The 26,121-nt window shown below is 45.7% G+C and overlaps 1 protein-coding gene and 1 long non-coding RNA gene across 2 annotated transcripts; one reads left to right on the top strand and one right to left on the bottom strand.

Annotated features, from left to right (window-relative positions):
* Positions 1-3,253: 3,253 nt before the first annotated feature.
* LOC120998334 (zinc finger protein 501-like) lies at positions 3,254-22,681 on the bottom strand. The gene is made up of 5 exons (XM_040428996.1): positions 22,648-22,681; positions 22,490-22,568; positions 10,409-10,500; positions 9,807-9,927; positions 3,254-5,714 (listed from the first exon to the last, which is right to left on the bottom strand). The coding sequence occupies exons 2-5, from the start codon at positions 22,554-22,556 to the stop codon at positions 4,447-4,449; spliced, it is 1,548 nt and encodes a 515-aa protein (XP_040284930.1). The 5' UTR covers positions 22,557-22,568; positions 22,648-22,681; the 3' UTR covers positions 3,254-4,446.
* Positions 16,053-16,917, top strand: LOC120998443. Its single transcript, XR_005778388.1, has 3 exons — positions 16,053-16,499; positions 16,579-16,795; positions 16,860-16,917. It is a non-coding gene; the product is annotated as an uncharacterized LOC120998443 (long non-coding RNA).
* Positions 22,682-26,121: the final 3,440 nt, after the last annotated feature.

Consider the following 26,121-nt stretch of genomic DNA (forward strand, 5'->3'; position numbering starts at 1 on the left):
GAACAAATCGAGTTCATTGGGGAATGTATTTTATTTATCTTAAAACATAATTATTTTTAATTTGAAGACAGCTTTTTCCTACAAACGTGGGGCACCGCCATGGGGACCAGATTCGCGCCGAGTTTCGCTAATTTATATATGGGAAGGTGGGAGGAGCTTACCATCTACCCAGGTGGCGAACTCCGCGCGAATCTGGTCCTCTGGCATCGTTTCATTGTATTTGGAAGGGTGGGCAAGAGTCACTCCAAAATTTTTTTATGGAAATTTATAAAAATGAGTTTTATCTAAAATTTACCCCAACTTCCAGTACAGATCGGATACACTTCCTAGATCTCACCATTACCATCCAGAATGATTCAATACTGACTGAAACCTATTCAAAACCCACCGACAGTAACAGCTACATCTCATTGGAGAGCTGCCATCTACCAACTTGGCTAACCAACGTGCCACGGAGCCAATTTATCAGATTAAGAAGAAACTGCACACTGCTAGAGCAGTTTGATAAGGAGGCCAAGGTATTATTAAGTAAATTTGAGGAGAAGGGCTATAAGACTGCCGAATTGGAGAAAATAAAGTCAGAAATAGCATTAATTGACAGGAAGTCACTTATACATAAAAAGGCTAAAAGGGAGGACAACATAAAAAAAGATCAACCAGAGAATGAAATCGACTCCATTAAAATCCCTATTATAACACAATATAGCGAAAAAGAGAACGCTTTTAAAAGAATTGTCAAATGTCATTGGGATATCCTCAAACAAGACAAAGTAATAGGGGAAAAAATATCCAAATACCCATGCTTTGTATTCAAGAAGGCCAAAAATTTGGGTAATTTATTAGCCCCGTCTGTCAAAACAATAAAGAAAAACACAAAAATAACATCTAGGATTAAGAACACCATAATAACGACTCACAACCCTAATTCTGGTTTCTTTCCATGCAAAATTTGTAAAGCCTGCCACATAACAAGTCAGACCAAACCAATAAACACCATAAAGGGTGCGCAGAGGACATTTGGGATAGAGGGTCACCTCACCTGTCACACCAGTGGGGTGATCTACTTTATCAAATGTCCATGCACAAAATTATATGTGGGGAGGACCAAAAGGACCTTGCAAACCAGGATAAAGGAATATATTGCCAATATAAAGAAAAAATTTGACGGTCACCCATTATCCCGACATTTTGCTGAAAAACATGGAGGAATTTTTAGAGGATCTACGTTTGGTGCGTTGGAACACATTAAGCCTGACCAACGAGGCGGAGATTACATTAAAACAATGTCCAGAAATTAAACGAAGTGGATTTTCAATTTGAACACCCTCGCACCAGCGGGACTCAATCAAGAGATTGAATTGTTTGCCTTTTCATAGTACTCACGATTATATAATAATCATTGAAAATATATATAATAATTTATAATGATAACTCTAGGGTTAATATAATCTACACTTTCTGAAATTGCATCTTCATTTATAATACAGTATATCATCTTATTCTTTGAAGCCCCTAACTGACTCTAACAGTAGAGATGTCAAAATGAAAGTTTTTGTACGTGCTGGTACACTATGATGTGGGGAGTGATGGGTTAACTGGTGACCATGGAGACGGACACCTATTTACTCGACGAGAGATCAACCAATACTCATCCCTGATGAAGAAATTCTGTAATTTCGAAACGCGTTGGTAGTGTTTTGGTCCGAGAGAGCATCCATACTCAGTGTGACGTCACACGGAAGCAGCGTCCTCGTGGATCACCAGCCTGGGTTTCCCTCACGTGCACGAGTCACCGGCCAGGACCGCGCGCGTTTGTAAGAGGAAACCTGAAGATACAGCCGTCACAACCACCCTCCAATACAAGCACCAGGAAGATCAGGAAGGAGTTCTTAAAGCCAGCGTAATACAGGCAAGTTACTATATACACACATACTCCTCTTCATCTATAGAAATTGAAGACATACTGGGATATTCTACTGATAGTAACTCCGATCACTATCTTGTAAGCTAAGGTGGACATAGCAACCACCTTATGCTCTACGTATTGACAGATTGATCACCAGTTACGATTGTACACTGGACAGTCAACGCGGTCTATTCATTACATTGTTTTTTGACTTGACTCACTTTCTTTAGGGTTTAGGCATTTTTTTCCCCCTATTATAGACCTGCAGCGGCACACTCCCAGGAGTGTCATTCAGTGTACCTTATATTACATTCTGTTTCAATAAATAAGGCAGCGCGGGGTCCCTTTGATATTTTTTTTTTTTATGTCTGGAAACTTGTTTTTGTCTGGAAAACCTGCTGTGTCATTGCCATTGAGTATCACTGAAGCTCTGATCTGAGTCTATGAAAGACAGAAAGTGTTACAATGTACAGAGTGGCCCACGACAAAGCAGCCCACCTCCAGCGACAGTATGACAAGATGAACGAGCACGTGGATTGTTTATTTTTAAATCAGAAATTCTGGAGGAAGTGATCCCCGTTCTGGTCTCTGTGTCTTTGGGCAGGTCGGATTCTGTTGGCTGATAATGCCTACAACTCTACAGTAGCGATGTTGCAGAAGAAAAAATGTCCTGCTTTTTTCCAACAAGATGGGGCGACATGTCGCACCTCACGGAGCTCACTGGACGGGTTCATGAACTGTTTACAGAGGAGTGAACTGTGAGCGAGAGGTTATGGCCGCCACGTTCCCCAGATTTGTCTACATGGGAGAAGAGAGTGTCCGCTAACAATCCACATTCCCTGGATGAACTCAAGGAGAACATCACAAACACCATCCGCAGAGTCACTGCTGAAGAGCTGCAAGCAGTATCAGCTGACAGAGTCCGACCTGTCCAAAGATGCAGGGACTTGAACGGGGACCACTTTCTGCATCTTTTCTGACTTGTGGGTGATTAAAAACAACAACCACTTGCTCCTTCATCTTGTCCTACTATCGAGAGCAGCAACATATGGTGACACCACGACGGTGTCCGGGGGACCTAGTGTAGCGTTGGGGCCGCAACAAACCCAGCCACTGGCCTTGTGCTTGCTGATGAAAGGCTGGCATGCAGTGGCCATGGGCACCCATGCCATGAAGCTCCTGGCACAGTTTTTGTGCTGATGTTAATGGCAGAGGAGGTCTGGACTCTGCAGTTATGGAGTCAGCAGAGCGTTGGTGACTTTTATGAACTCGGCGACCCTACTCTGTAACTCCACTTCATGGCTGAGCTGCTGTGGTTCCTTCCACTTTACAATAATACCGCTCATAGGTGACGGTGGAGTGATATTATGCTGAACTACAGGGTGTTTCCAATTTACCAGAAGGAGTTTTTTTAAAGTGACTGTGCCTGTAAAAAAGTTAGGTCACTTTAGTACATTTTGTCAGAGGAAAGGGACAGATCGGCTCAGAAAACACTAGTTTATTTTGGTATCCAATGGAGGGGGCATGAGTAAAAGATAAAGCACACAAAGGCCTGCTCTTCAGTCTATTCATATCACTATATATATATATTCATATGTAGCTGAAATATCTGCATGTTAAATTAACCATGTCATTGTGATTGGCTATAGTTCTGCCACAAAAAGGGTATAATGAGGTCTGGTTACTTTTTGTATAATATTTTCATAAAATAAATGAGCTATTGCGAGCTATTACACAGAGAAGCTGAGCTCATATCCATCCGTATCTGGCTTCTCTCCCTATGGCAATCACTGTGTATTAGAGATGAGAAAACCGATTCGTTACGAACTTTGGAAAATTTCTTCCAGCATTTGTTACATAAAAGTTTCCCTGGGATGTTCTCTCCTGTCCCACTATAATCAGTTTGGATTCTCCTGCGGAATGTGCCGACTGGGCAGGTAATTAACTGGAGGTGAGAGCTGCATTTACTCCACTGGATGAGGACCAGCAATGACTCCATACTGATTGTTTCTGGGCAGCAGGTCACCATTTACCCAGCGGGATCTGCTGCTCATGAACGATGATTCATGGTGCTGTATGAAGGATTAATTCTCCGGATAAACAAGTGTTTGCTCGTTCATTCGGCGATCAGCAATGAAGGAACATTCGTTTCTGATAATCAGCCTGATAATAGTCCCACATAAATCCGCCATACGAGGAAGGTTCATGGGGACAATCCATTATCACTGCACAAGGTTCTACTTTTATTCCTCATTTCCACAATACTTTTCCTCCTTGGATCTTGGTCACTGTTTATCTCCTGTGTTTTTCAGATCTAGTCTGATTCCACCGAAAAAAATAACACCTTATTGGCTATTTAATGTCTGTGACTAGAGGCATAGCATTTCTCACATTCCCAACAGGAGCACGGTCTCCACTTCCCACATTCTGAATATGAATACCACTTTTCTCTTGTGAAAATTCTCCAGTGCTTAACAAAATATGATTTATGTCCACATTTCCTACACTCTGAACATGAATTTGGTTTCTCTCATGTTTAATTATATTTGATTTACTTCTAAAGCATTTCCTAAATTCTGAACATGAATACGGCTCCTTTCATGTTTAATTAGATCTGATTTACTTCTAAAACATTTTCTACATTCTGCACAAGAATATGGCCTCTCTCCAGTGTGAATTCTCTCATGTGTAACTAGTTCTGATCTATTTGTAAAACACTTTTCACATTGTGAACATGAATACGGCCTCTCTCCTGTGTGAATTCTCTGATGTACAATAAGATTTGATTGATCGGTGAAGCATTTCCCACATACTGAACATGAATACGGCTTCACTCCTGTGTGAATTCTCTCATGTTTTCCAAGATATGATTTATGTTTAAAACATTTCCCACATTCTGAACATGAATAAGGTTTCTCCTTTGTGTGTCTTCTCTGGTGCACAGCAAGATGTGATTTATCTTTAAAACATTTCCCACATTCTGAACATGAATATGGCTTCTCCTCTGTGTGACTGCTCTTGTGCATAGCAAGATGTGATTTATTTGTAAAACATTTCCCACATTCTGAACATGAATACGGCTTCTCTCCTGTGTGAATTCTCTGATGTGTAACGAGATGTGATTTCTCTATGAAGCATTTCCCACATTGTGAACATGAATACGGCCTCTCTCCTGTGTGACTTCGCTTATGTTGATCAAGGACTGATTTTTGGGTAAAGCTTTTCCCACATTCTGAACAGGAATATGGCTTCTCCCCTGTGTGATTTCTTTTATGCTGATCAAGGCTTGATTTTTGAGTAAAACATTTTCCACATTCTGAACAGGAATACGGCTTCTCTCCTGTGTGAACTCTCTCATGTTGTACAAGACATGATTTCTGGATAAAATATTTCCCACATACTGAACACGAATACGGCTTCTCTCCTGTGTGACTTCTCTGATGTCTCACAAGATGTGATTTGTTTGTAAAGGATTTCCCACATTCTGAACATGAGTATGGCTTCTCTCCTGTGTGAATTCTCCTATGTATAACAAGGCCTAAGTTTTTTGTAAACTCTTTACCACATTCCTCACACTGAAACCTTTTACCCCTTTTCTGCCCAGTAGTTGTGGTAACAATCTGTGATCGGTCAAGAGGAGGTTCTTCATGATTAGGCAGATTATTTGATAGATCTGCACTGTGAGGTCCTGGATGTGCATTACAGGTAATGAGGTTTCCTCCTGAAGAGCGCTGCATGATATCTTTATTTTCTTCTTTATAATATCGTGATAACATGACGTTTCCCTCAGACTTCTTTCTGGGATTTCCTGTTAGGATTAAAAATAGATTTCGTGATTTTTTTTTTTTTCAAGCCATAGATTTAGAACAGTCATTTTATGGTGGAATCGCACATGCAGTTTTTGAGCCAAATCCATTGCTCTACACTTAGTGATAACTTCTATTAAAAGGATTTGGGTGATCACTGATTAACCCCTTACCGAAACGCGCCGAACATATACGGCATATGTCGGGCCTTTAAAGATGACGTTTGCTGCAAAGCAGAGCAATGCCATAGCTAGCGAGTGCCTGCTGTTTCATACAGCAGACACCCGCAGCTAATGTCCGCAATCGGCAGTAATTTTGCCTGTGGACATTTAAGCCCTCAGATGCCGTGGTCAAATGTGACCACAACGTCTGAGAGGGCTAACACCCGGAAGCGCATGCTTCTGGGTCAGGACCACCTTTCCCTGGCTGAGATCGGGGAAGACGTTCCTTTACAGAAATGAGCCTGAACCTATACTAGGCTTCCAGGCTCATTATTAGAATATCCCAGTTCAGGTCAGCAGGTGGCAGCACTGAACTGTAATATAGCGATTTCTATATAGAATAATGGAGAAAATTGCAAGGCGTGGTCCATTTGGAGACCTAAAAAAAAAACTATATATAATATAATACCGTTAATAATATATATACACATTATATATACAGTACAGACCAAAAGTTTAGACACACCTTCTCATTCAAAGAGTTTTCTTTATTTTCATGACTATGAAGGCATCAAAACTATGAATTAACACATGTGGAATTATATACATAACAAACAAGTGTGAAACAACTGAAAATATGTCATATTCTAGGTTCTTCAAAGTAGCCACCTTTTGCTTTGATTACTGCTTTGCACACTCTTGGCATTCTCTTGATTAGCTTCAAGAGGTAGACCCCTGAAATGGTCTTCACTTCACAGGTGTGCCCTGTCAGGTTTAATAAGTGGGATTTCTTGCCTTATAAATGGGGTTGGGACCATCAGTGGCGTTGAGGAGAAGTCAGGTGGATACACAGCTGATAGTCCTACTGAATAGACTGTTAGAATTTGTATTATGGCAAGAAAAAAGCAGCTAAGTAAAGAAAAACGAGTGGCCATCATTACTTTAAGAAATGAAGGTCAGTCAGTCAGCCGAAAAATTGGGAAAACTTTGAAAGTAAGGGCTATTTGACCATGAAGGAGAGTGATGGGGTGCTGCGCCAGATGACCTGGCCTCCACAGTCACCGGACCTGAACCCAATCGAGATGGTTTGGGGTGAGCTGGACCGCAGAGTGAAGGCAAAAGGGCCAACAAGTGCTAAGCATCTCTGGGAACTCCTTCAAGACTGTTGGAAGACCATTTCAGGGGACTACCTCTTGAAGCTCATCAAGAGAATGCCAAGAGTGTGCAAAGCAGTAATCAAAGCAAAAGGTGGCTACTTTGAAGAACCTAGAATATGACATATTTTCAGCTGTTTCACACTTGTTTGTTATGTATATAATTCCACATGTGTTAATTCATAGTTTTGATGCCTTCATAGTCATGAAAATAAAGAAAACTCTTTGAATAAGAAGGTGTGTCCAAACTTTTGGTCTGTACTGTATATATATTCAAATCACCCAATATCAAAATAATCAAGGGCATCACCAACTGTGAAAACATTATTAAAATATTTTATTCTATTCTGTGAATGGCGGAATGGAAAAAAACTAAAATGGCCGATTTGCCGTTCTTTCATCATTTTACTTCCCAAAAGAATTTAATAAGCAAAATATGAGCCCTCACACATCTTGTAGACATAACTATAAAAAAAGTTATGTGGGGTCAGAATATGAAAACGGAAAATTGCTGCGTCAGGAAGGGGTTAAATAAGAGCACGCAGTGTCAATCAGCTGCTTTTTTAAATGTCTTATTCCAAGAGCTTTACCTTTTATATAATTTTTTCCGTTGATGTAGCTGCATGGGGGACAGTTTTTTTTTGGGACAATTTGTAGTTTTTAATGGCACTAAATTGGGGTACAGGTAACTTACTTAAAGGGGTATTCTGGTAGGTACAAGTTATCCCCTATCCACAGGATCAGTGGGGATCCTACTGCTGGGACCCCCACCGATCACCAGAACGGGGGACCTGTACACCCTGCAGGCCCCTTGCTGGTTGCACAAGTGCGCGGTCGCTCCATTCATTTCTGTGGGAGCTCCAGAGATAGGCGAGTAGAGCGCTCACCTACCTCCGGAACTCCCATAAAGATGAATGGAGCGGCCGGTCATTTCAGGGGAGCAGCAGGGGGCCTGCAGGGGGTTCTCGTGATCAATGGGGGTCCCAGCTGTGGATACCTTGTGAGAGGTCAGTTGACCAATTCAGCACGGATCCGGCCTGTATTCACACCCTCCAAACATGCCAAAAAACTAAGTGGATCCAGCGAATAAAAGCAATAAAGTCTTTATTTCGTCAGTGTAAAAAATATAAACAAATGAGATCCCTCATGTAAAAAAGCTGCCGCGTTTCAAGCCATACAAGTCGTATGAATGCATGACCAAACTGTCCGTAGATGAGATGTGGGGTGCAGAATCTCAATAATCCCCTCCCCCAGTGCAGCCAACTATTACAATGCCACAGCTGGCCATGCGGGATCATAAAAAGCACAAATGTGTAAGTAATACAAGAAACGGAAAGGACTAGAGATTAAAGGGTTTCTGTCATCAGACAAATGGTTCTGTATCTGGCCGAGATTTGCGGTGTGCCGATGTCAGCAGAACAGAACTGTCTGACTTATAACGCCCTGCCGGCCGCGCTAAATAATGACTTTAATAATATGCAAATGAGCCTCCAGGTGCCAGTGGGGCGTCGCTGCGGCACCTAGAGGCTCCGTCCTCTCACCGTTTGGCACGCCCTTGTAAAGATGATTGACATCCTCGGTCTCCTGCGAGCCCCGCAAATACCGCGCCGTCCATTTTAGTATTAGGCGGCAGTGAGTGAAGGACGCTCGTCTGCTGCCGTCCTTCACTCACTGCGCTGCGCCTGATACTAAAATGGACGGCGCAGACGCGGGATTTGCGGGGCAGGCCAGTTTGGTCATGCATTCATACGACTTGTATGGCTTGAAGCGCGGCAGCTTTTTTACAGGAGGGATCTCCTTTGTTTATACATTTTACACTGAAGAAATAAAGACTTTATTACTTTTTTTCGCTGGATCCACTGTTTGTTGGCACTTACCGGAATACCCCTTTAACTTTTAACTCTGTGGGGGGTGGATAGGGAGAAAACGGCAACACCGCCACTGTTTTTAAGTTGTATATTTTGTGGTGCTCATTTTTTGGCATAAATTGATAATTTGATTTCCTGGGTCAGTACGATTATAGCGATACCAAATATATATCGTTTTTTATAATTACTATTTTTACGCAATATAAACCTTTAAAACAAATATATATATATTTTTGCATCGCCACATCCCAAGACCCATAACTTTTTTTTCTTTTTCTTTCTACAGAGTCTATAGAGCAGGAGCCCAGCTCACATATGAGAGCTGAGATCCGTGCAGCACTTAGCCTTGGCCACCATATAACGGCGGTGGGCTAGCCTAAGGCCTCTTAGTGACCGCTATAAAGAGGCATTTTGTCACATGGACTTGCGGGGCAGGGATGTAATATTACAAAGCGCCGGTGCGGCCTCATCTGGAATATGCAGATCAGTTCTGGACACCAGTCCATAGAAAGGATGCCCTGGAGCTGGAGAGAGTACAGAGGAGAGCGACTAAACTGATCAGGGGCCTGGAGGGTTAGGGCTCGAAGACAGGTGTCACAGGCGGCCCCCTATCACCATGGAATGTGGAGCTTAAATGGTTAAACTGAGTTTTCTCACACCTCAGCCATTAGAGCGGCCGATCATCGTAGCGGGTGCCCCCCAAAATCTGGTGCTGAGCCGAGTGTCCAGCCTGGACCATGAGAGGATGGAGAGAAGATCCTGGAGAGGATGTCTATGTGCAGTCACATCTTCCTCCGCTCCTGCACATAACACAGGGGTCACTGCCCGGAGTGCTCCTTTACTGCAGCTCTAAGGTGGAGCCTCACCTGAAGAAACCTCCCAATTCCCTTCCTCTATTCATGATTCCATACCTGTGGTCACATGGACTGGAATGTCCTCCTCCACCTCACTCTTACACGGGGGATCGCCCATCATCCGCTCTTCTTCATCCTCCACTTTAATATCAGTCAGATCTTCCCCCTGATTTGTCATCTGTAACAATTCAGGACAATACAGCAGACAGGTGGGAAATCTAACAGATCCACATAAGAGACCCCCACCATCTATGACCCCTCTATGACTGCAGGACCCCCCTATATAGATGTGTATAGGGCTCAGCTCCATCTACCTGATGGTTCTCTGGGAGCTTCTCATCTGGACAGTCCTGGGAATACAGAGGCCGGGGACATCTCTCGGGGGGATTTCCTTCTATGAGTCCATCTGTAGGAAACACACAGGGACAGGAGAGATTATTACATGTGATGATGAGATGATGGGAGTAGTATCCAGGTGACCCATGACAGCCCCCTCCTTACCCTGCTGATCGCCCCATAAATCCGTCTCCTCTTCTGCTTCATCTTTAACCTCAATCTTAATATCCATCAGATTTTCATCCTAAAGAAGAGAAATGTAAAATGGTCTTTGGTTCAATCCCTTTCTGGTCAGATTCTGGTGAGACCTCAGCTCCATCTACCTGATGGTTCTCTGGGAGCTTCTCCTCTGGACAGTCCTGGGAATACAGAGGACGGGGACATCTCTCAGGGGGACTTCTTTCTATAAGTCCATCTGTAGAAAACACACAGGGATGGAATAAACAGATATTTTATTCTCTTGCTTTCATTATTGGATACACCTGAAGGTGGACACCAAGTAAAAAGTATTAGCTCCTGCCACCATCTATACCTTCCTAGAGGGACCAAGGACCAAACAGTTTGTATAAGGGCAGTTGAAGAAGCACAATCACAGGAACAGATCATTAAAGTTACCACGTAAGGCCCCAGAACTAAATAACAAGAAGCGTGATGTTGTGAGACTTGCTAATTCTCACTATGCTGCATACTATCTCCCACCGAGACAGCGTCTCATTGGCCAGAGTGAGATGTCACCACTGAGAGAAGGCCAGAGCCAGTGCCAACGAGAGGAGACTTCGGTCAGAGTGAGATGTCGCCGCCAAGAGATCACCCTGCAGCTGGAGGCTGTGTGTAATGGAGAGTGTCACAGCGGGAAGAAGCAAAGTGGTCAGTCACACCAGATTAACATGTGTGGTGCTGGAAATTATGGGGTGGGGGTATAACTGAAGAACTGGGGGTGCAGGAACTTAGAGTAAAGTATGCCATACTCAAAGAACTGTGGTTAACCCCTTCCCGACCTTTGACGTACTACTACGTCATAGAAACCACTGCGTTCCCACAGTTTGACGTAATAGTGATCGCGCGGGCACCGGAGTGGTGCGCACACGATCACTGCAGGGGCCCAGCAGTCCCTAGTAGCTGGGCTCCTGCTGTGTCCGCCAGCAAAGCTGTAAAAACCAATGCCGGCGGATTAACCCCTTCTATGCCGCGGTCTGCGCCTAAAACATCATTTTTTTTGTTTCAAAACTGCTATTATTGTGCTAAAGTGAAATAACGTATTTTACGCCCGATAAGACGCACCTAGGTTTTTGAGGAGGAAAATAAGAAAAAAAATATTTTTAACCAAAAGGTGTGTTTTGGTGGGTTTTGAACTAATGGTGGTCTGTGCATGACACTACTATGAGGGATCTGTGGATGGCACTGTTATTGGGGGGGATCTGTGGATGGCACTGTTATTGGGGGGGATCTGTGGATGGCACTGGTATGGGGGGATCTGTGGATGGCACTGGTATGGGGGGATCTGTGGATGGCACTGTTATGGGGGGGGGGTCTGCGGATGGCACTGTTATGGGGGGATCTGTGGATGGCACTGTGATGGGGGGATCTGTGGATGGCACTGTGATGGGGGGATCTGTGGATGGCACTGTTATAGGGGGGATCTGTGGATGGCACTGTTATGGGGGGGATCTGTGGGTGGCACTGTTATTGGGGGGGATCTGTGGGTGGCACTGTTATTGGGGGGGATCTGTGGATGGCACTGTTATTGGGGGATCTGTGGATGGCACTGGTATGGGGGGATCTGTGGATGGCACTGTTATGGGGGGGGGGTCTGCGGATGGCACTGTTATGGGGGGATCTGTGGATGGCACTGTGATGGGGGGATCTGTGGATGGCACTGTTATGGGGGGATCTGTGGATGGCACTGTTATGGGGGGATCTGTGGATGGCACTGTTATGGGGGGGGATCTGTGGATGGCACTGTTACTGGGGGGGATCTATATATGTGTCACCCACTGTTATTGGGGGGATCTGTGGATGGCACTGTTATTGGGGGGATCTGCGGATGGCACTGTTATTGGGGGGATCTGCGGATGGCACTTTTATTGGGGGGGATCTGCGGATGGCACTGTTATTGGGGGGATCTGCGGATGGCACTGTTATTGGGGGGATCTGTGGATGGCACTGTTATTGGGGGGATCTGTGGATGGCACTGTTATTGGGGGGATCTGTGGATGGCACTGTTATTGGGGGGATCTGTGGATGGCACTGTTATTGGGGGGATCTGTGGATGGCACTGTTATTGGGGGGATCTGTGGATGGCACTGTTATTGGGGGGATCTGTGGATGGCACTGTTATTGGGGGGATCTGTGGATGGCACTGTTATTGGGGGGATCTGTGGATGGCACTGTTATTGGGGGGATCTGTGGATGGCACTGTTATTGGGGGGATCTGTGGATGGCACTGTTATTGGGGGGATCTGTGGATGGCACTGTTATGGGGGGATCTGTGGATGGCACTGTTTTTTTGGGGGGGGGGGGTGATCTGTGGATGGCACTGTTATGGGGGGGGTGATCTGTGGATGGCACTGTTATGGGGGGGGGAGATCTGTGGATGGCACTGTTATGGAGGGGGGGGGGAGATCTGTGGATGGCACTGCTATATATGTGTCACCCACAGATCCCCCACCCCATAACAGTGCAATCCACATATCCCCCACCCCATAATAGTGGCATCCACAGATGCCCTAATATACCGGAGCTAAACCTGTGGGAGGGAGGATGGGCCGGGGGCATGCAAATGCAGCGGGGCCGGTGCGGTCACTGTACTACGGTCCCACCGCTCACTCCCTTCCTTAATGCCTAAACCTTTTATAATAATAACTTTAATTGAAGTTCCGATCCCCAACCCCATCTGTACATTAATAAATGTCCTGGAGCAGGCAGAACAGGGCGGCCGGCCAGCCGGCCGTAACTCACTGACGTCACGTGCCTGTGCCGCCTACTTTATGAATGAAGTAGGCGGCGCAGGCACGTGACGTCAGTGAGTTACGGCCGGCCGCCCGCCTTGCTCTGCCTGCTACAGGACATTTAGTAAGTAGTACAGATGGGGCTGGGAATCGGAACTTCAATTAAAGTTATTATTATAAAAGGTTTAGGCATTAAGGAAAAGAGTGAGAGGCGGGGCCGGAGAACAGTGACTGCACCACCCCGCCGCATTTGCATGACACCGGCCCATCCTCCCTCCCCCTCCAGCTGATACATTGCAGAATGGCAGCATTCGCCCCATAAGACGCATAAAAAAAATATATATATACATATTAGGTATCGCCACGTCCGTAACAACTAGCTCTATATCACATGAACTGGCCCTTAAAAAGTGGGTTTTGGAAATTTTCAAAAAAATTTCAAGATTTGCTTCCAAACTTCGAAGCCTTCTAACGTCCCAAAAAATTAAATGTAATTTTCAAAATGATCCAAACATGAAGTAGACATATGGGGAATGTAAATTAATTTAACTATTAACTATTATTAACTATTATTATTTAACATTAACTATTTTTTGAGGTTTTACTATCTATTATAAAAGTAGAGAAATAGAAATTTGTAAATGTCCTAATTTTTCAAAATTTTGGGTAAATTTGGTATTTTGTTTTTACAAATAAATGATTTTTTTTTTTACTCATTTTTACTACTGTCATGAAGTACGATATGTGACAAGAAAACAGTCTCAGAACGGCCTGGATAAGTAAAAGCGTTTTAAAGTTATTACCACATAAAGTGACACTGGTCAGATTTGCAAATAATGGCCTGGGCAGGAAGGTGAAAACAGGCCCGGGTTTGAAGGGGCTAGTTAGAATATACTAACTAGCAGTTTTTGTGCTTTGGTGACAGGTCCTCTAAACAACTGAAGACTTGAAACCCCCGTTTATGAAGAACTCGCTTCTAACAATGGGCAGGGGATGATGGCAACAAGTAAGAACCGGCCAAAGGACTGCCTTATCCTGATGAATTCGGCAGGAAAGCAAACTCCGAAACCCTGCAAATGGAAGTAACCGTCACCAAAAGGACCACTTTGTAGGAAAGAAAACATAGGCAAACATCTTGCCAAGGCACAGAGGGGTAAGGTTGATGGGCATCAAGCACGAGATTGAAATCTCAAGGCGTTAAAGGAGTTGGTAAGGGGCTACCCCCGTCAAAAAAGTGCAAACTGCAGAGTTTGAAGCTAGAGTGCACTGAAAGAGTATAGAAAGCACTAAAACTTGCCTTCAAGGAAACTGAGACCTAGGCCCATTTCAGAGCCAGATTGAAGAAAAGACGAAATCCTGGTGAGAACATAGGTGAAAACAACGAACGAAAAAAGGATTTCTGCATTCTGTAATATTTCTGAGGAAGACAGCTTCCGTCTGAATCACAGACTCCAAAAAACCACAAGCCCTTAGAATGGCTTCTTCAACAGCCATGCCCATATGCATTCGGGTGAAAAAGAGGGGTCTGAGAGAGTAGATCCTCCTGAAGGTCACCAGTGAGTAGAGCGATCAGAGAGGTGTACCAAAATCAATGAGGCCAACTTGTGGCTATGGGAATCATGGGCAGGTCCTCAGCCCTTATATTCATGAGGAGACATGGCAGGACGAGGGAACAAGTAAGGAAACATGAAATTACTCTACAAAATGACTAAGACTGCTAGAGCTAGCGGAATCTGGGACCAAGTGACAAATGACTGAAGTTTCCGATTGACATGAGACACCATAAGGGCCATATCTATCTGGCCTCCATCGGTTGCAGATGTCCTGAAGAACCTGGGTATGAAGGGCTCATTCGCCAGAGTCTATTCACTCCCTGCTGAGGAAATGTGCAAGCCAGTTGTCCACATAGGGACAGTGGGGTCACCCGATAGTGCTGGAACTTTTTGTTCTGCCCACTAGGGAATGCAAGTTATCTCCGCCATAACTGCCAGACTCTGGTTTCTGCCCTGATGATGGAGGTACGCCACCATCGTTGAACTGTCTGTTTGCATCTGAATAGGCTGATCTGATTAGACAATTTGTCTAATGATGCACAGCAAACCAAGACTTTCAATTCCAGAATGTTGATCATAAGAGAGGATTCTTCAAGGGACATCTCCTCCTTTATTGTCATATTTCTCTGTCAGATATGCAGAGAATGGCATCCGTTATGACAGCCAACCAATGGACAAGAACAAAGAAATGTCCCATCATCAACAAGGAGAAGGAGATCTACCATCTCTGAGACGGACAAACTGAATACTCTAGGGGTGCTAGAGTATTTTTCCACATGGATAAAATGGACCATTGAAGAGGACGGGTGTGAAACGGAGGGTAGAGAACCAACACGATGACTGAGACCATAAGACCCTGGATCTAATATACAGTTGGATTGGAGTTGGGAGCAGTCACAAAAGAAGGCAAAGATTTTGTTAAAAAAGCAATGGTTTTCTGCCAGAAGAAGGACACTGGCCTGACGGGTGTCCAAAAACATTCCCAGAAAAATGAGACTTTGAAATGGAGAAAGGCATTTTGGACCAAATGAGGAGCTATCCAAAATGGCACAGAGTATCCAAGACGATCCTCATGCTTGGGGGCTTGATCAAAATGATGACATTATATACATGGGGTGAACGGGATTTCTATTTTTTTCTATTCCACATCAGTCAGATTTCCGTATAGATTTATTTTATTTTTTTACTGACTGGATCCTACTTTCGGAAGTAAAGATCAGTTGAGATTTTGCCTACAAGAAGCTAGGAGAACCTTGATTGACTTTTTTTTTCAATGTAATTATTCAGAGAATATTTCACCCTGGGTATCATGGTAAACTCGTGAAGCGGTTCTGAGGGGGTTCTTCATAAAGCCCCAAACTAATTTAAAGAGGCAGGAGGAGCAGAATGTGGAGACATTATTATCTCACCTAAAAACTCTGGAACAAGAACATAAGAGAAACCCTTAGTGCTCGACACTCACACAAATCCAGGATCTTGATCTCAGCTAAGGCTTGTATTTAATCAGCAATGTGCTGGTCCCATTTCAAGAAAGATAAAGCATTGATTTACGTCCCAGGAGACAAAGCGGGTAGAGTGCTTCATCACAGGTTAGGTACATGTGCTTCTCAGAATAGGATCACTGAGATGTCTAATGATTACAGTATTTCTACAAGATTCACAATCTGATCAAAGACCAAGGGACTTATTAACCGTCTATAAAAGTTCTAGTAATAATTATGTAAATCTAAATCAATTTACCTACAGTAAACAACAGCCAGAGATGCCAACTCAATCTGCCGATCATAAACGGCTATGCACCAGGACGGCTTCGGGCCAGATGGTTTCCTGGCAGAATCCTTCCAGCAATTCGCAGATATTTTAGCCCTTATTTAATCAGTATTGTAACGGCCGACAGAACCGACGAAAGAAATGTTAGAAGCCAAGATAAAACCGGGGACGGATTCTTCACTGTGATCTGGCTATAGAACTCTTATCAGTATGGATATGAAGATATCTGCAGCAATCCTTGCTGATAGACTAGGATTAGTCATGGAAGATCTGGCCTTAACTGACCAACTGGGCTTTATGCCATTTAAGCAAACCCGTGATGCTACTCGCTGGATTATGGACTTATTACAAGTGGTAGGTTCCCCTGCAGCATTTCTTGTGCCTGCTTTTCATCAGTTCCACCGGGGTTCCTGTCGACCACACTTAATACAGACGGCTTGTAGGGGTATTCGCACCCGACAGCTTGTACTGGGAGCACGGGTATTAGCTGCAGGGAGATTAAGCTGGCTAATGGCACTGGACAGGGATGTCCCTTGTCTCCCCTGTTATTTAACCTGACCTAATGAGAGGACACAGGGTATTAATGATGGAAGGAACATGACCATCAGGTATGCAGATGATATTATAGTCACACAAAATCTTCCGGTTATCATTAGAAGATTTAAATATAACAATACGTGAAAACTCTCTAGTGCCGCATTAGAAGGTGAACGATGCCAAATCCTAAATCCTGGTGGTGACATAAATGCCTCATACTTGGATTTAATTCTGTATTGGTGCTGATCAGAAATCACTTGAGCAGATTGAAAAGGAAATTGATCGTATTAGAGAACAGATTGCACAATCTCTATCTCCAGAGGCTCGTGGGAGCTTCGATGGGGAGTTGGAGGTGGAATTATTGAAGTGGGAAAGGAAATTCAGGGTCTTAAGGTCAAGAAATTCCAAAGAGATTTGGTTGGATTTCAAAGCTAACAAGATCTGTTGGTGGAACCATGTAAGGAATTGGTCCAGATCAGTATCGATATCACATTCTATGGAGAGAGGTGGAGAGTGCCTCCAGTTTCCCTGCACATCTGCCCCGTTGCTCACAGCATCGTCCCCTATTGTCACTTCGTCCAGCTGTGGATATTTTTGTAAGGTTAGTCGAAGATAATGTTAAGAGAATAAGGGAGGGTAAGTTTAATGATAACCTTGACAAGGATCAGAAGAAAGCCCTCAAGGAACTGAGAAATCTATAACAGATGGTTCACAAACCAGCGGATAAGGGGGGCAATGTTGTGATTTCATATGTACGAGGAGGAGGCCTTCCATCAACTGAAGGATAAACAATCTTCTTCTCAATTGGCAAGTAACCCTCTGGAACAGTAGAAGAATGAGCTGGATGACATGTTGAAGAAGGCTGAAGAAATTAGCAGTTTGAAAACATTAGATGGATTGATCACTGAATGGCCTGTTATTCCCACATTCCATCTGCTCCCAAAAGTGCAAAAAATAATTCTTCTTCTTGTCCACCCGGGAGGCCTATAGTATCAGGGATTGGGGGTCTATGTCAAACATGTAGATTCATCAATTTCTATTGAGACATTGAGATGTCTAATACATTGGGACTAATGAGTAATGAGGCGGTAAGCTTCAAATCTTTTCTGTAATGTGTTTTTTAATTTTTGTGGGGTATTGTTTTTTTATGGCTGTTTGACTGGGACGAGCCTTTGGGTTCACATCTAAATAGATAGATTATATTTATGTATTACATCAAATGGAGGATAAGAGCATTGGTGCTAGGATGCGCCAAGTATGCGGTCCTTACATATGGACTATAGACATGGATTCCTTAGGACACATTATATATGCACTTTTTGCCATTATTTTTGGTATTAAATTAATGAAAGAGATTTTTGTCTGCTCCGGGGTGGGATGAGCCTCAAGCTCCGTCATTAGGTTCAGTCAAGAGCTCCCTTCTAGAAGGAAAACAAAGGGTCATCAAGATGAAAGGTATCCGGATCACGGATCACTGCCTCTGAAACAGGTTGGTATATCGGCTCTGGAAGATTCATGTACTGGAGAGAAGCTGAAATCTTTTGATGCCTTAGTAGAGGAATTTTGTCTACCAAAGAACTTACTCTTCCAGTATATTAGGGTTCAGTCCTTTATTAATACCCATAAATTACTAAATACTTTGGGAGCACTTCCACAACGGGTCCCAAAGATAGGTAGGTTTCTGCTCTCAGATAAACCCCTGCGAGGGGGAGATCTATTATATAGCGGGAGCTTCTGTCTCTAGTTAGTGGTAAGCCTCCTCATATGTGTAGATGGGATCAGGGTTTGGGGAAGGACATTTCGAGACCAGAATGGCATAGAGCCATGCAATACTGCCACTGCATAAACCATACTGAGAGGGGATGTATATTACCCCATCTAGACCAAATAGATATGACTCAAACAATATAGATTGATGCTGGCGGAAGGGCGGCTCAGAAGGTCGTGAGATACATATCTGGTACCACCGCCCAACACTCAAGTGGCCAGTCTTCCATAGCGCTGAGCTAGCTCTGCTAGATCTCTTCATGGAGAGTATTTCTCGAAGATACAGATGGGCAATTAATAAGATTTTTGTTGCTGCCAGGACTTTAGTAGCAAAGCAACTGGAAGAGAGACAGAATTCCCTCAACAGAGGAATTAATCAGAAGGGTTAATCGTTAATATTCCCTAGAGGTATTTATGATTTTTTTTTTATTACAAATGGAAGATATGGTCGGAGAATCAGCCCTTAACATTGGACATCAATAACTTGATGTCCTTAGGGATATTTTCCTTTAACCCACCAGCTTTACCCATCTCTTTACCCTCTTTGTACATTGTTTAAGTTATGTACATTTTGGTTTTATTAATAAAAATGTTAAAAAATGTCCCGAAAAGCAATAACCACTATTCCCCCCCCCCCCCCCCCCCCAAGAATGAAGGAGAGCCTGAACAAAGCAAACACCTTGATGAAGATATTTGGGGAAGTGGCCAACTGAAAGGGAAAAGCCACCAATTGGTAATAAAGATCACTGGGGGGTGACAGCAGATTTGGTGACCAGCCATCCCTCCTTACCTTCCAGAGGTAAAGAACAAGCAACAAAAGCAAAAACGGTTTTGCAGACCCGACAAGCAGGTATGTCTCCTGCCTCCTACAGACAATAACCTACAACTGTTTAGCATAGTCACTGCAGGAAGGATACTGATGGTGGGAGGAGCTAATCTGATTTACTTAGTGCCCGCCTCCTAATGGCAGCTGCTATACCTAGACTTATGGCTGCCCCCCCCCCCCAAGACATGAATGAGAAAAATTGTTTGCATGTGATGATGAGAGTAGTATCCAGGCGTCCATCAAAACAGCCATGACAGCCTCTTCCCCCTTACCCTGCTGATCGCCCCATAAATCCATCTACAGCCCCCCCTCCTTACCCTGCTGATCGCACCATAAATCCCTCTACAGCCCCCCTCCTTACCCTGCTGATCGCCCCATAAATCCCTCTACAGCCCCCCCTCCTTACCCTGCTGATCGCCCCATAAATCCCTCTACAGCCCCCTCCTTACCCTGCTGATCGCCCCATAAATCCCTCTACAGCCCCCCCCTCCTTACCCTGCTGATCGCCCCATAAATCTATCTACAGCCCCCCCCTCCTTACCCTGCTGATCGCCCCATAAATCCATCTACAGCCCCCCCCCTTACCCTGCTGATCGCCCCATAAATCCCTCTACAGCCCCCCTCCTTACCCTGATCGCCCCATAAATCCATCTACAGCCCCCCTCCTTACCCTGCTGATCGCCCCATAAATCCCTCTACAGCCCCCCCCTTACCCTGCTGATCGCCCCATAAATCCCTCTACAGCCCCCCCCTCCTTACCCTGCTGATCGCACCATAAATCCATCTACAGCCCCCTCCTTACCCTGCTGATCGCCCCATAAATCCCTCTACAGCCCCCCCTTCTTACCTGCTGATCGCCCCATAAATCCATCTACAGCCCCCCCTCCTTACCCTGCTGATCGCCCCATAAATCCCTCTACAGCCCCCCCTCCTTACCCTGCTGATCGCCCCATAAATCCATCTACACCCCCCCCCCTCCTTACCCTGATCGCCCCATAAATCCATCTACAGCCCCCCTCCTTACCCTGCTGATCGCCCCATAAATCTCTCTACAGCCCCCCTCCTTACCCTGATCGCCCCATAAATCCATCTACAGCCCCCCTCCTTACCCTGCTGATCGCCCCATAAATCCATCTACAGCCCCCCCTCCTTACACTGCTGATTGCTCCATAAATCCCTCTACAGCCCCCCCTCCTTACCCTGCTGATCGCCCCATAAATCCCTCTACAGCCCCCCCTCCTTACACTGCTGATTGCTCCATAAATCCATCTACAGCCCCCTCCTTACCCTGCTGATCGCCCCATAAATCCCTCTACAGCCCCCCCTCCTTACCCTGCTGATCGCCCCATAAATCCCTCTACAGCCTCCTCCTTACCCTGCTGATCACCCCATAAATCCCTCTACAGCCCCCCCTCCTTAGCCTGCTGATCGCCCCATAAATCCATCTACAGCCCCCCCTCCTTACCCTGATCGCCCCATAAATCCATCTACAGCCCCCCTCCTTACCCTGCTGATCGCCCCATAAATCCCTCTACAGCCCCCCTCCTTACCCTGCTGATCGCCCCATAAATCCCTCTATAGCCCCCCCTCCTTACCCTGCTGATCGCCCCATAAATCCCTCTACAGCCTCCTCCTTACCCTGCTGATCGCCCCATAAATCCATCTACAGCCCCCTCCTTACCCTGCTGATCGCCCCATAAATCCCTCTACAGCCCCCCCCTCCTTACCCTGCTGATCGCCCCATAAATCCCTCTACAGCCCCCTCCTTACCCTGCTGATCGCCCCATAAATCCCTCTACAGCCCCCCTCCTTACCCTGCTGATCGCTCCATAAATCCATCTACAGCCCCCTCCTTACCCTGCTGATCGCCCCATAAATCCCTCTACAGCCCCCCTCCTTACCCTGCTGATCGCCCCATAAATCCCTCTACAGCCTCCTCCTTACCCTGCTGATCGCCCCATAAATCCATCTACAGCCCCTCCTCCTTACCCTGCTGATCGCCCCATAAATCCCTCTACAGCCCCCCCTCCTTACCCTGCTGATCGCCCCATAAATCCCTCTACAGCCTCCTCCTTACCCTGCTGATCGCCCCATAAATCCATCTACAGCCCCCCTCCTTACCCTGCTGATCGCCCCATAAATCCCTCTACAGCCCCCCTCCTTACCCTGCTGATCGCCCCATAAATCCATCTACAGCCCCCTCCTTACCCTGCTGATCGCCCCATAAATCCCTCTACAGCCCCCCCTCCTTACCCTGCTGATCCCCTTATAAATACCTCTACAGCCCCCCTCCTTACCCTGCTGATCGCCCCATAAATACCTCTACAGCCCCCCCTCCTTACCCTGCTGATCGCCCCATAAATCCATCTACAGCCCCCCTCCTTACCCTGCTGATCGCCCCATAAATACCTCTACAGCCCCCCCTCCTTACCCTGCTGATCGCCCCATAAATCCATCTACAGCCCCCCTCCTTACCCTGCTGATCGCCCCATAAATCCATCTACAGCCCCCCTCCTTACCCTGCTGATCGCCCCATAAATCCATCTACAGCCCTCCTCCTTACACTGCTGATCGCCCCATAAATCCATCTACAGCCCCCCCTCCTTACCCTGCTGATCGCCCCATAAATCCCTCTACAGCCACCTCCTTACCCTGCTGATCGCCCCATAAATCCCTCTACAGCCCCCCTCCTTACCCTGCTGATCCCCCCATAAATCCCTCTACAGCCCCCCTCCTTACTCTGCTGATCGCCCCATAAATCCCTCTACAGCCCCCCTCCTTACCCTGCTGATCGCCCCATAAATCCCTCTACAGCCCCCCTCCTTACCCTGCTGATCGCCCCATAAATCCCTCTACAGCCCCCCTCCTTACCCTGCTGATCCCCCCATAAATCCCTCTACAGCCCCCCTCCTTACTCTGCTGATCGCCCCATAAATCCCTCTACAGCCCCCCTCCTTACCCTGCTGATCGCCCCATAAATCCCTCTACAGCCCCCCTCCTTACCCTGCTGATCGCCCCATAAATCCGTCTCCTCTTCTTCTTCATCTTTAACCTCAATCTTAATATCCATCAGATTTTCATCCTGAAGAAGAGAAATGTAAAATGGTCTTTGGTTCAGTCCCTTTCTGGTCAGATTCTGGGGAGACTTCAGCTCCATCTACCTGATGGTTCTCTGGGGGCTTCTCCTCTGGACAGTCCTGGGAATACAGAGGACGGGGACATCTCTCGGGGGGACTTCTCCTCCTGGATCCATCTGTGGAGACACAAGCACACAGTGACTGAATACATGGCCTCCTGTAGATCTGTCTATAGATCAGACACTTCTCTCAGCTCCATCACTTCTAGGGTTAGTGATCAGGGCCTAAATAAACGTTGTTGCTCACCAGCTGAACCTCAAGCTAATCCAGTCACCCACATGGAAATCCAAGGTTTGGAGCTGTTCTTCCATCCAGAGACTTGACTTTCACTCCTTCATCAGGAAAATCTAATCTGAACATTAATACGACTGGCTTTACAGATCTTTCTGTACAATAATCTAGAATATTCTGGATAACAGAACAACTCAAGATCTGAACTCTTTGGAGAAGCTGAAGACATCTCTAATTCTAAGGTACTGTGTGACGCTCCCTTCTTTCTGGTAGTTAGCAAAGTAGATATCACCATATCAGACAATCCTCCCTTTAGACTGGCTGCTCCAATTCCAAGCTGTAAGGAGAACATTCTGGATGGGGAAGGTCCTCAGATAACAGATCCTCCCTGTCTGGTGGGACACAAGGGTCTGTCATAAACAGAGTGGATAAAAATCAATGATTTAAAAAAAATTTTTTTTTTATTTAAATCAGATTTTTTTTTAATATAAAATGCTTTTTGCTTTTTGAGGAAAACATATTACCATCCAAAGGTTATTCCATCATGAAATAAAGATGAGTTTTTTAATTATGTAGAATAAGGCTGTGCAGTGATCCCTCAGGATACAATGACCTCAGGATACAATATTTTCAACATACAATGGTCTTTTCTGACCCATCGGAAGGTGAAACCAACATACAATGTCTCAGACTCGGACCCAACGAATCCTGTCCACTTCTCTGGTACATAGCTGGATTAGAAGCTAGTTAGCAGCTATTCCAGACTGTTATATGTAAAGACTTGTTCTATCTGTCTCAGTTATCTGCTTATTTTTCTTAAATCTTCATTTTCTCTTATCTTGGATGACATTTTGGGGCTGTGGAACCGATTACTCAACTTACAATGGTTTCAACATACAATGGTCGTCCTGGAACCAATCAATATTATAACTTGAGGGACCACTGTATATGTGTCATTTTTTGGGTAAATAAATTCCATGAATCCATTCACAATGTCCGGCTCTTCCAGAGGTTTTTGTAAGATTATTGGGCAGTTTCTCTGCCTACAAGATATTATCACAGATGCTTGGTTTACTTTTGCAGTTCTCAAAACTGAATTTGACTCAGCAGAGATCACAGGCCTCTTCTTCACAGCAAAAATGTTAGAACATGAACAGAGCGGAGAAAAAGACCTTAATCCGAACTTCTACAAACCTATGAATACAGAATCAACCGAATCAAACTAATAGGAAAAGTTGTTATTCTAAACATCTTCATCTACTTGCATATTACAAGTTGTGTCCGGGGCCACGGTCCGTAGCATGAAGGGAAGAGACCCTAACAATGGCTGATGTGTGCCAGGAGCCACGGCACGTGGGCAGGCCTAAAAGAGGGCCCACCCTAGGTAGAGTAAAAAGGACAGGAAAGAAAAAAGGGGGGGAGGGGTGGTAGAAACAGCGTACGTGGCGAGAATAGCCAAGGAGCGGGGTTTAAAAGGGGTGACCTGGCCCCGCCCACAAATACAGGCTGCACGCAGACTTAACCACTTGTGTCCCGGGCCACGGTCCGTAGCATGAAGGGAAGAGACCCTAACAATGGCTGATGTGTGCCAGGAGCCACGGCACGTGGGCAGGCCTAAAAGAGGGCCAAAAAGACACTGAGTAGGGAAAACAAAAGTTATTTAATATACCTTACAAAGCCAAAGAACGGAACACTTCACGAGTTTCTGATTGCATTTCCGGAATGTACCGGGAAAAACAGGCAGATCTCCACCTACCCATATGACGTATGATGTGCGGAGGTGTCCCGTGCTTGGAGGCTGCAGATGCCGCTCCGATGCGGAAAGAATGACCGGATATCCTTTTGGGGTCTACCCCCAACCCTGCGACCAGGGATCTGATGTGGGATACGAACTGCAGCGTGGATAGGGGTTTCCCTTGGAACGGAAGTAGAGGTGATTCAGGGTCCGGAGATAGTATGGTGTTCAAGAAATGCCGGAGTACAAGAACCGGACACCAGGCGTTCTTGGACTCAAAGAAGCGAATCTGTGTTGGGGGTCCGGTCTGAGACGTCTTCGTGGAAGGAAGGCTTAAAACGAGGTGATCCTGGTTCCAGGATAGTTGTTTCCTCTTGTTACTTCCCTAAGGTCGCCCTTAGGGAAGTAACGGAGAACTCTCCGGGGCGCAGGAAGCCGTAGAAGCTTAAATACATTGCGGCCTTGATAACCAGACTGAAGGAAGGGCCAAAAGGGTTTCCATCTAGGATTGCTGATAGCTGCCTAAAAAGTTCGCCGGAGACCGGCCGTCGAGAAGGAGTCGTGTCCCTACTGCTCTTCTCAATGCCCCTGAGTGTGGCTTTGACGGCTTGAGACGTGAACGCAGAGCGATGTTCCGGATTCTGTAGTACCAAGAAATGCTGCGCCCCGGCAAGGTACAAGCGGATGGTGTTGGGAGCCAGTTTAAGATTGACATGACAATGGGCCATGAAAGCCATGATATAGGGTGTAAAAGCTGTATCCAGTTGGGGATGATCTATGGTGAATTTTGAAAAAAGATTCCAACCGGTGCGATAATTGCGGGCCGTGTTGACGGAGAGGGATCGGTGCATGAGGTCCTTGGCCGTTGCCAGTAGTGACCCTAATCCAACATTAGGTCGCTGAATCTGGGAATCCGTGCCCCGGTCTGGTCGGCTTCTGGACATGCCTGAAAAAACGTGTGAAAATTAAAGCGAGATAATGCATCGGCCGCAGTGTTGCTAACACCTGAAATGTGGGAACATGAAAAGTGAAAGTTGTTAATCATGGACAGCCAGACCAGTTTGCGCAGAAGGGACATGATTTTTGAAGACTTGGCTCGACCCTTGGTAATGATGTCCACCAAGTCTTGACTGTCTGATATGAACATGACACTGGAATTGGCCCATAGGTGACCCCAGGTCGTGGGTGCTGCCACGATGGGATAAAATTCCAGAAACGGGGAAGAACTGAGGGCCTGAGGGTCAGTACTGATCTGAGGCGGCCATGGTCCAGCTAACCAGTGGGACCCGAAGATTGCTGCGAACCCCTGGGAAGCCGCGGCATCGGAAAACACCCTAGCTGAAGATTGGGTCCAGGATGGGACGAACAGGCTAACCCCGTTCCATGCTGAAAGGAAGTTGTTCCACATGCGTAAGTCTGCCATGGCTGCCCTGTCTAAGTAAACAATGCTATTGGGTTCTGGGGCTGCTGGGAGGAGCGAGAGCAGACGTGAAATGAAGGCCCTACCCTGGGGCATCACCCTTAAAGCGAAA

This window comes from Bufo bufo, chromosome 4, assembly GCF_905171765.1.
Source record: "Bufo bufo chromosome 4, aBufBuf1.1, whole genome shotgun sequence".
NCBI classification, from domain to species: Eukaryota; Metazoa; Chordata; class Amphibia; order Anura; family Bufonidae; genus Bufo; species Bufo bufo.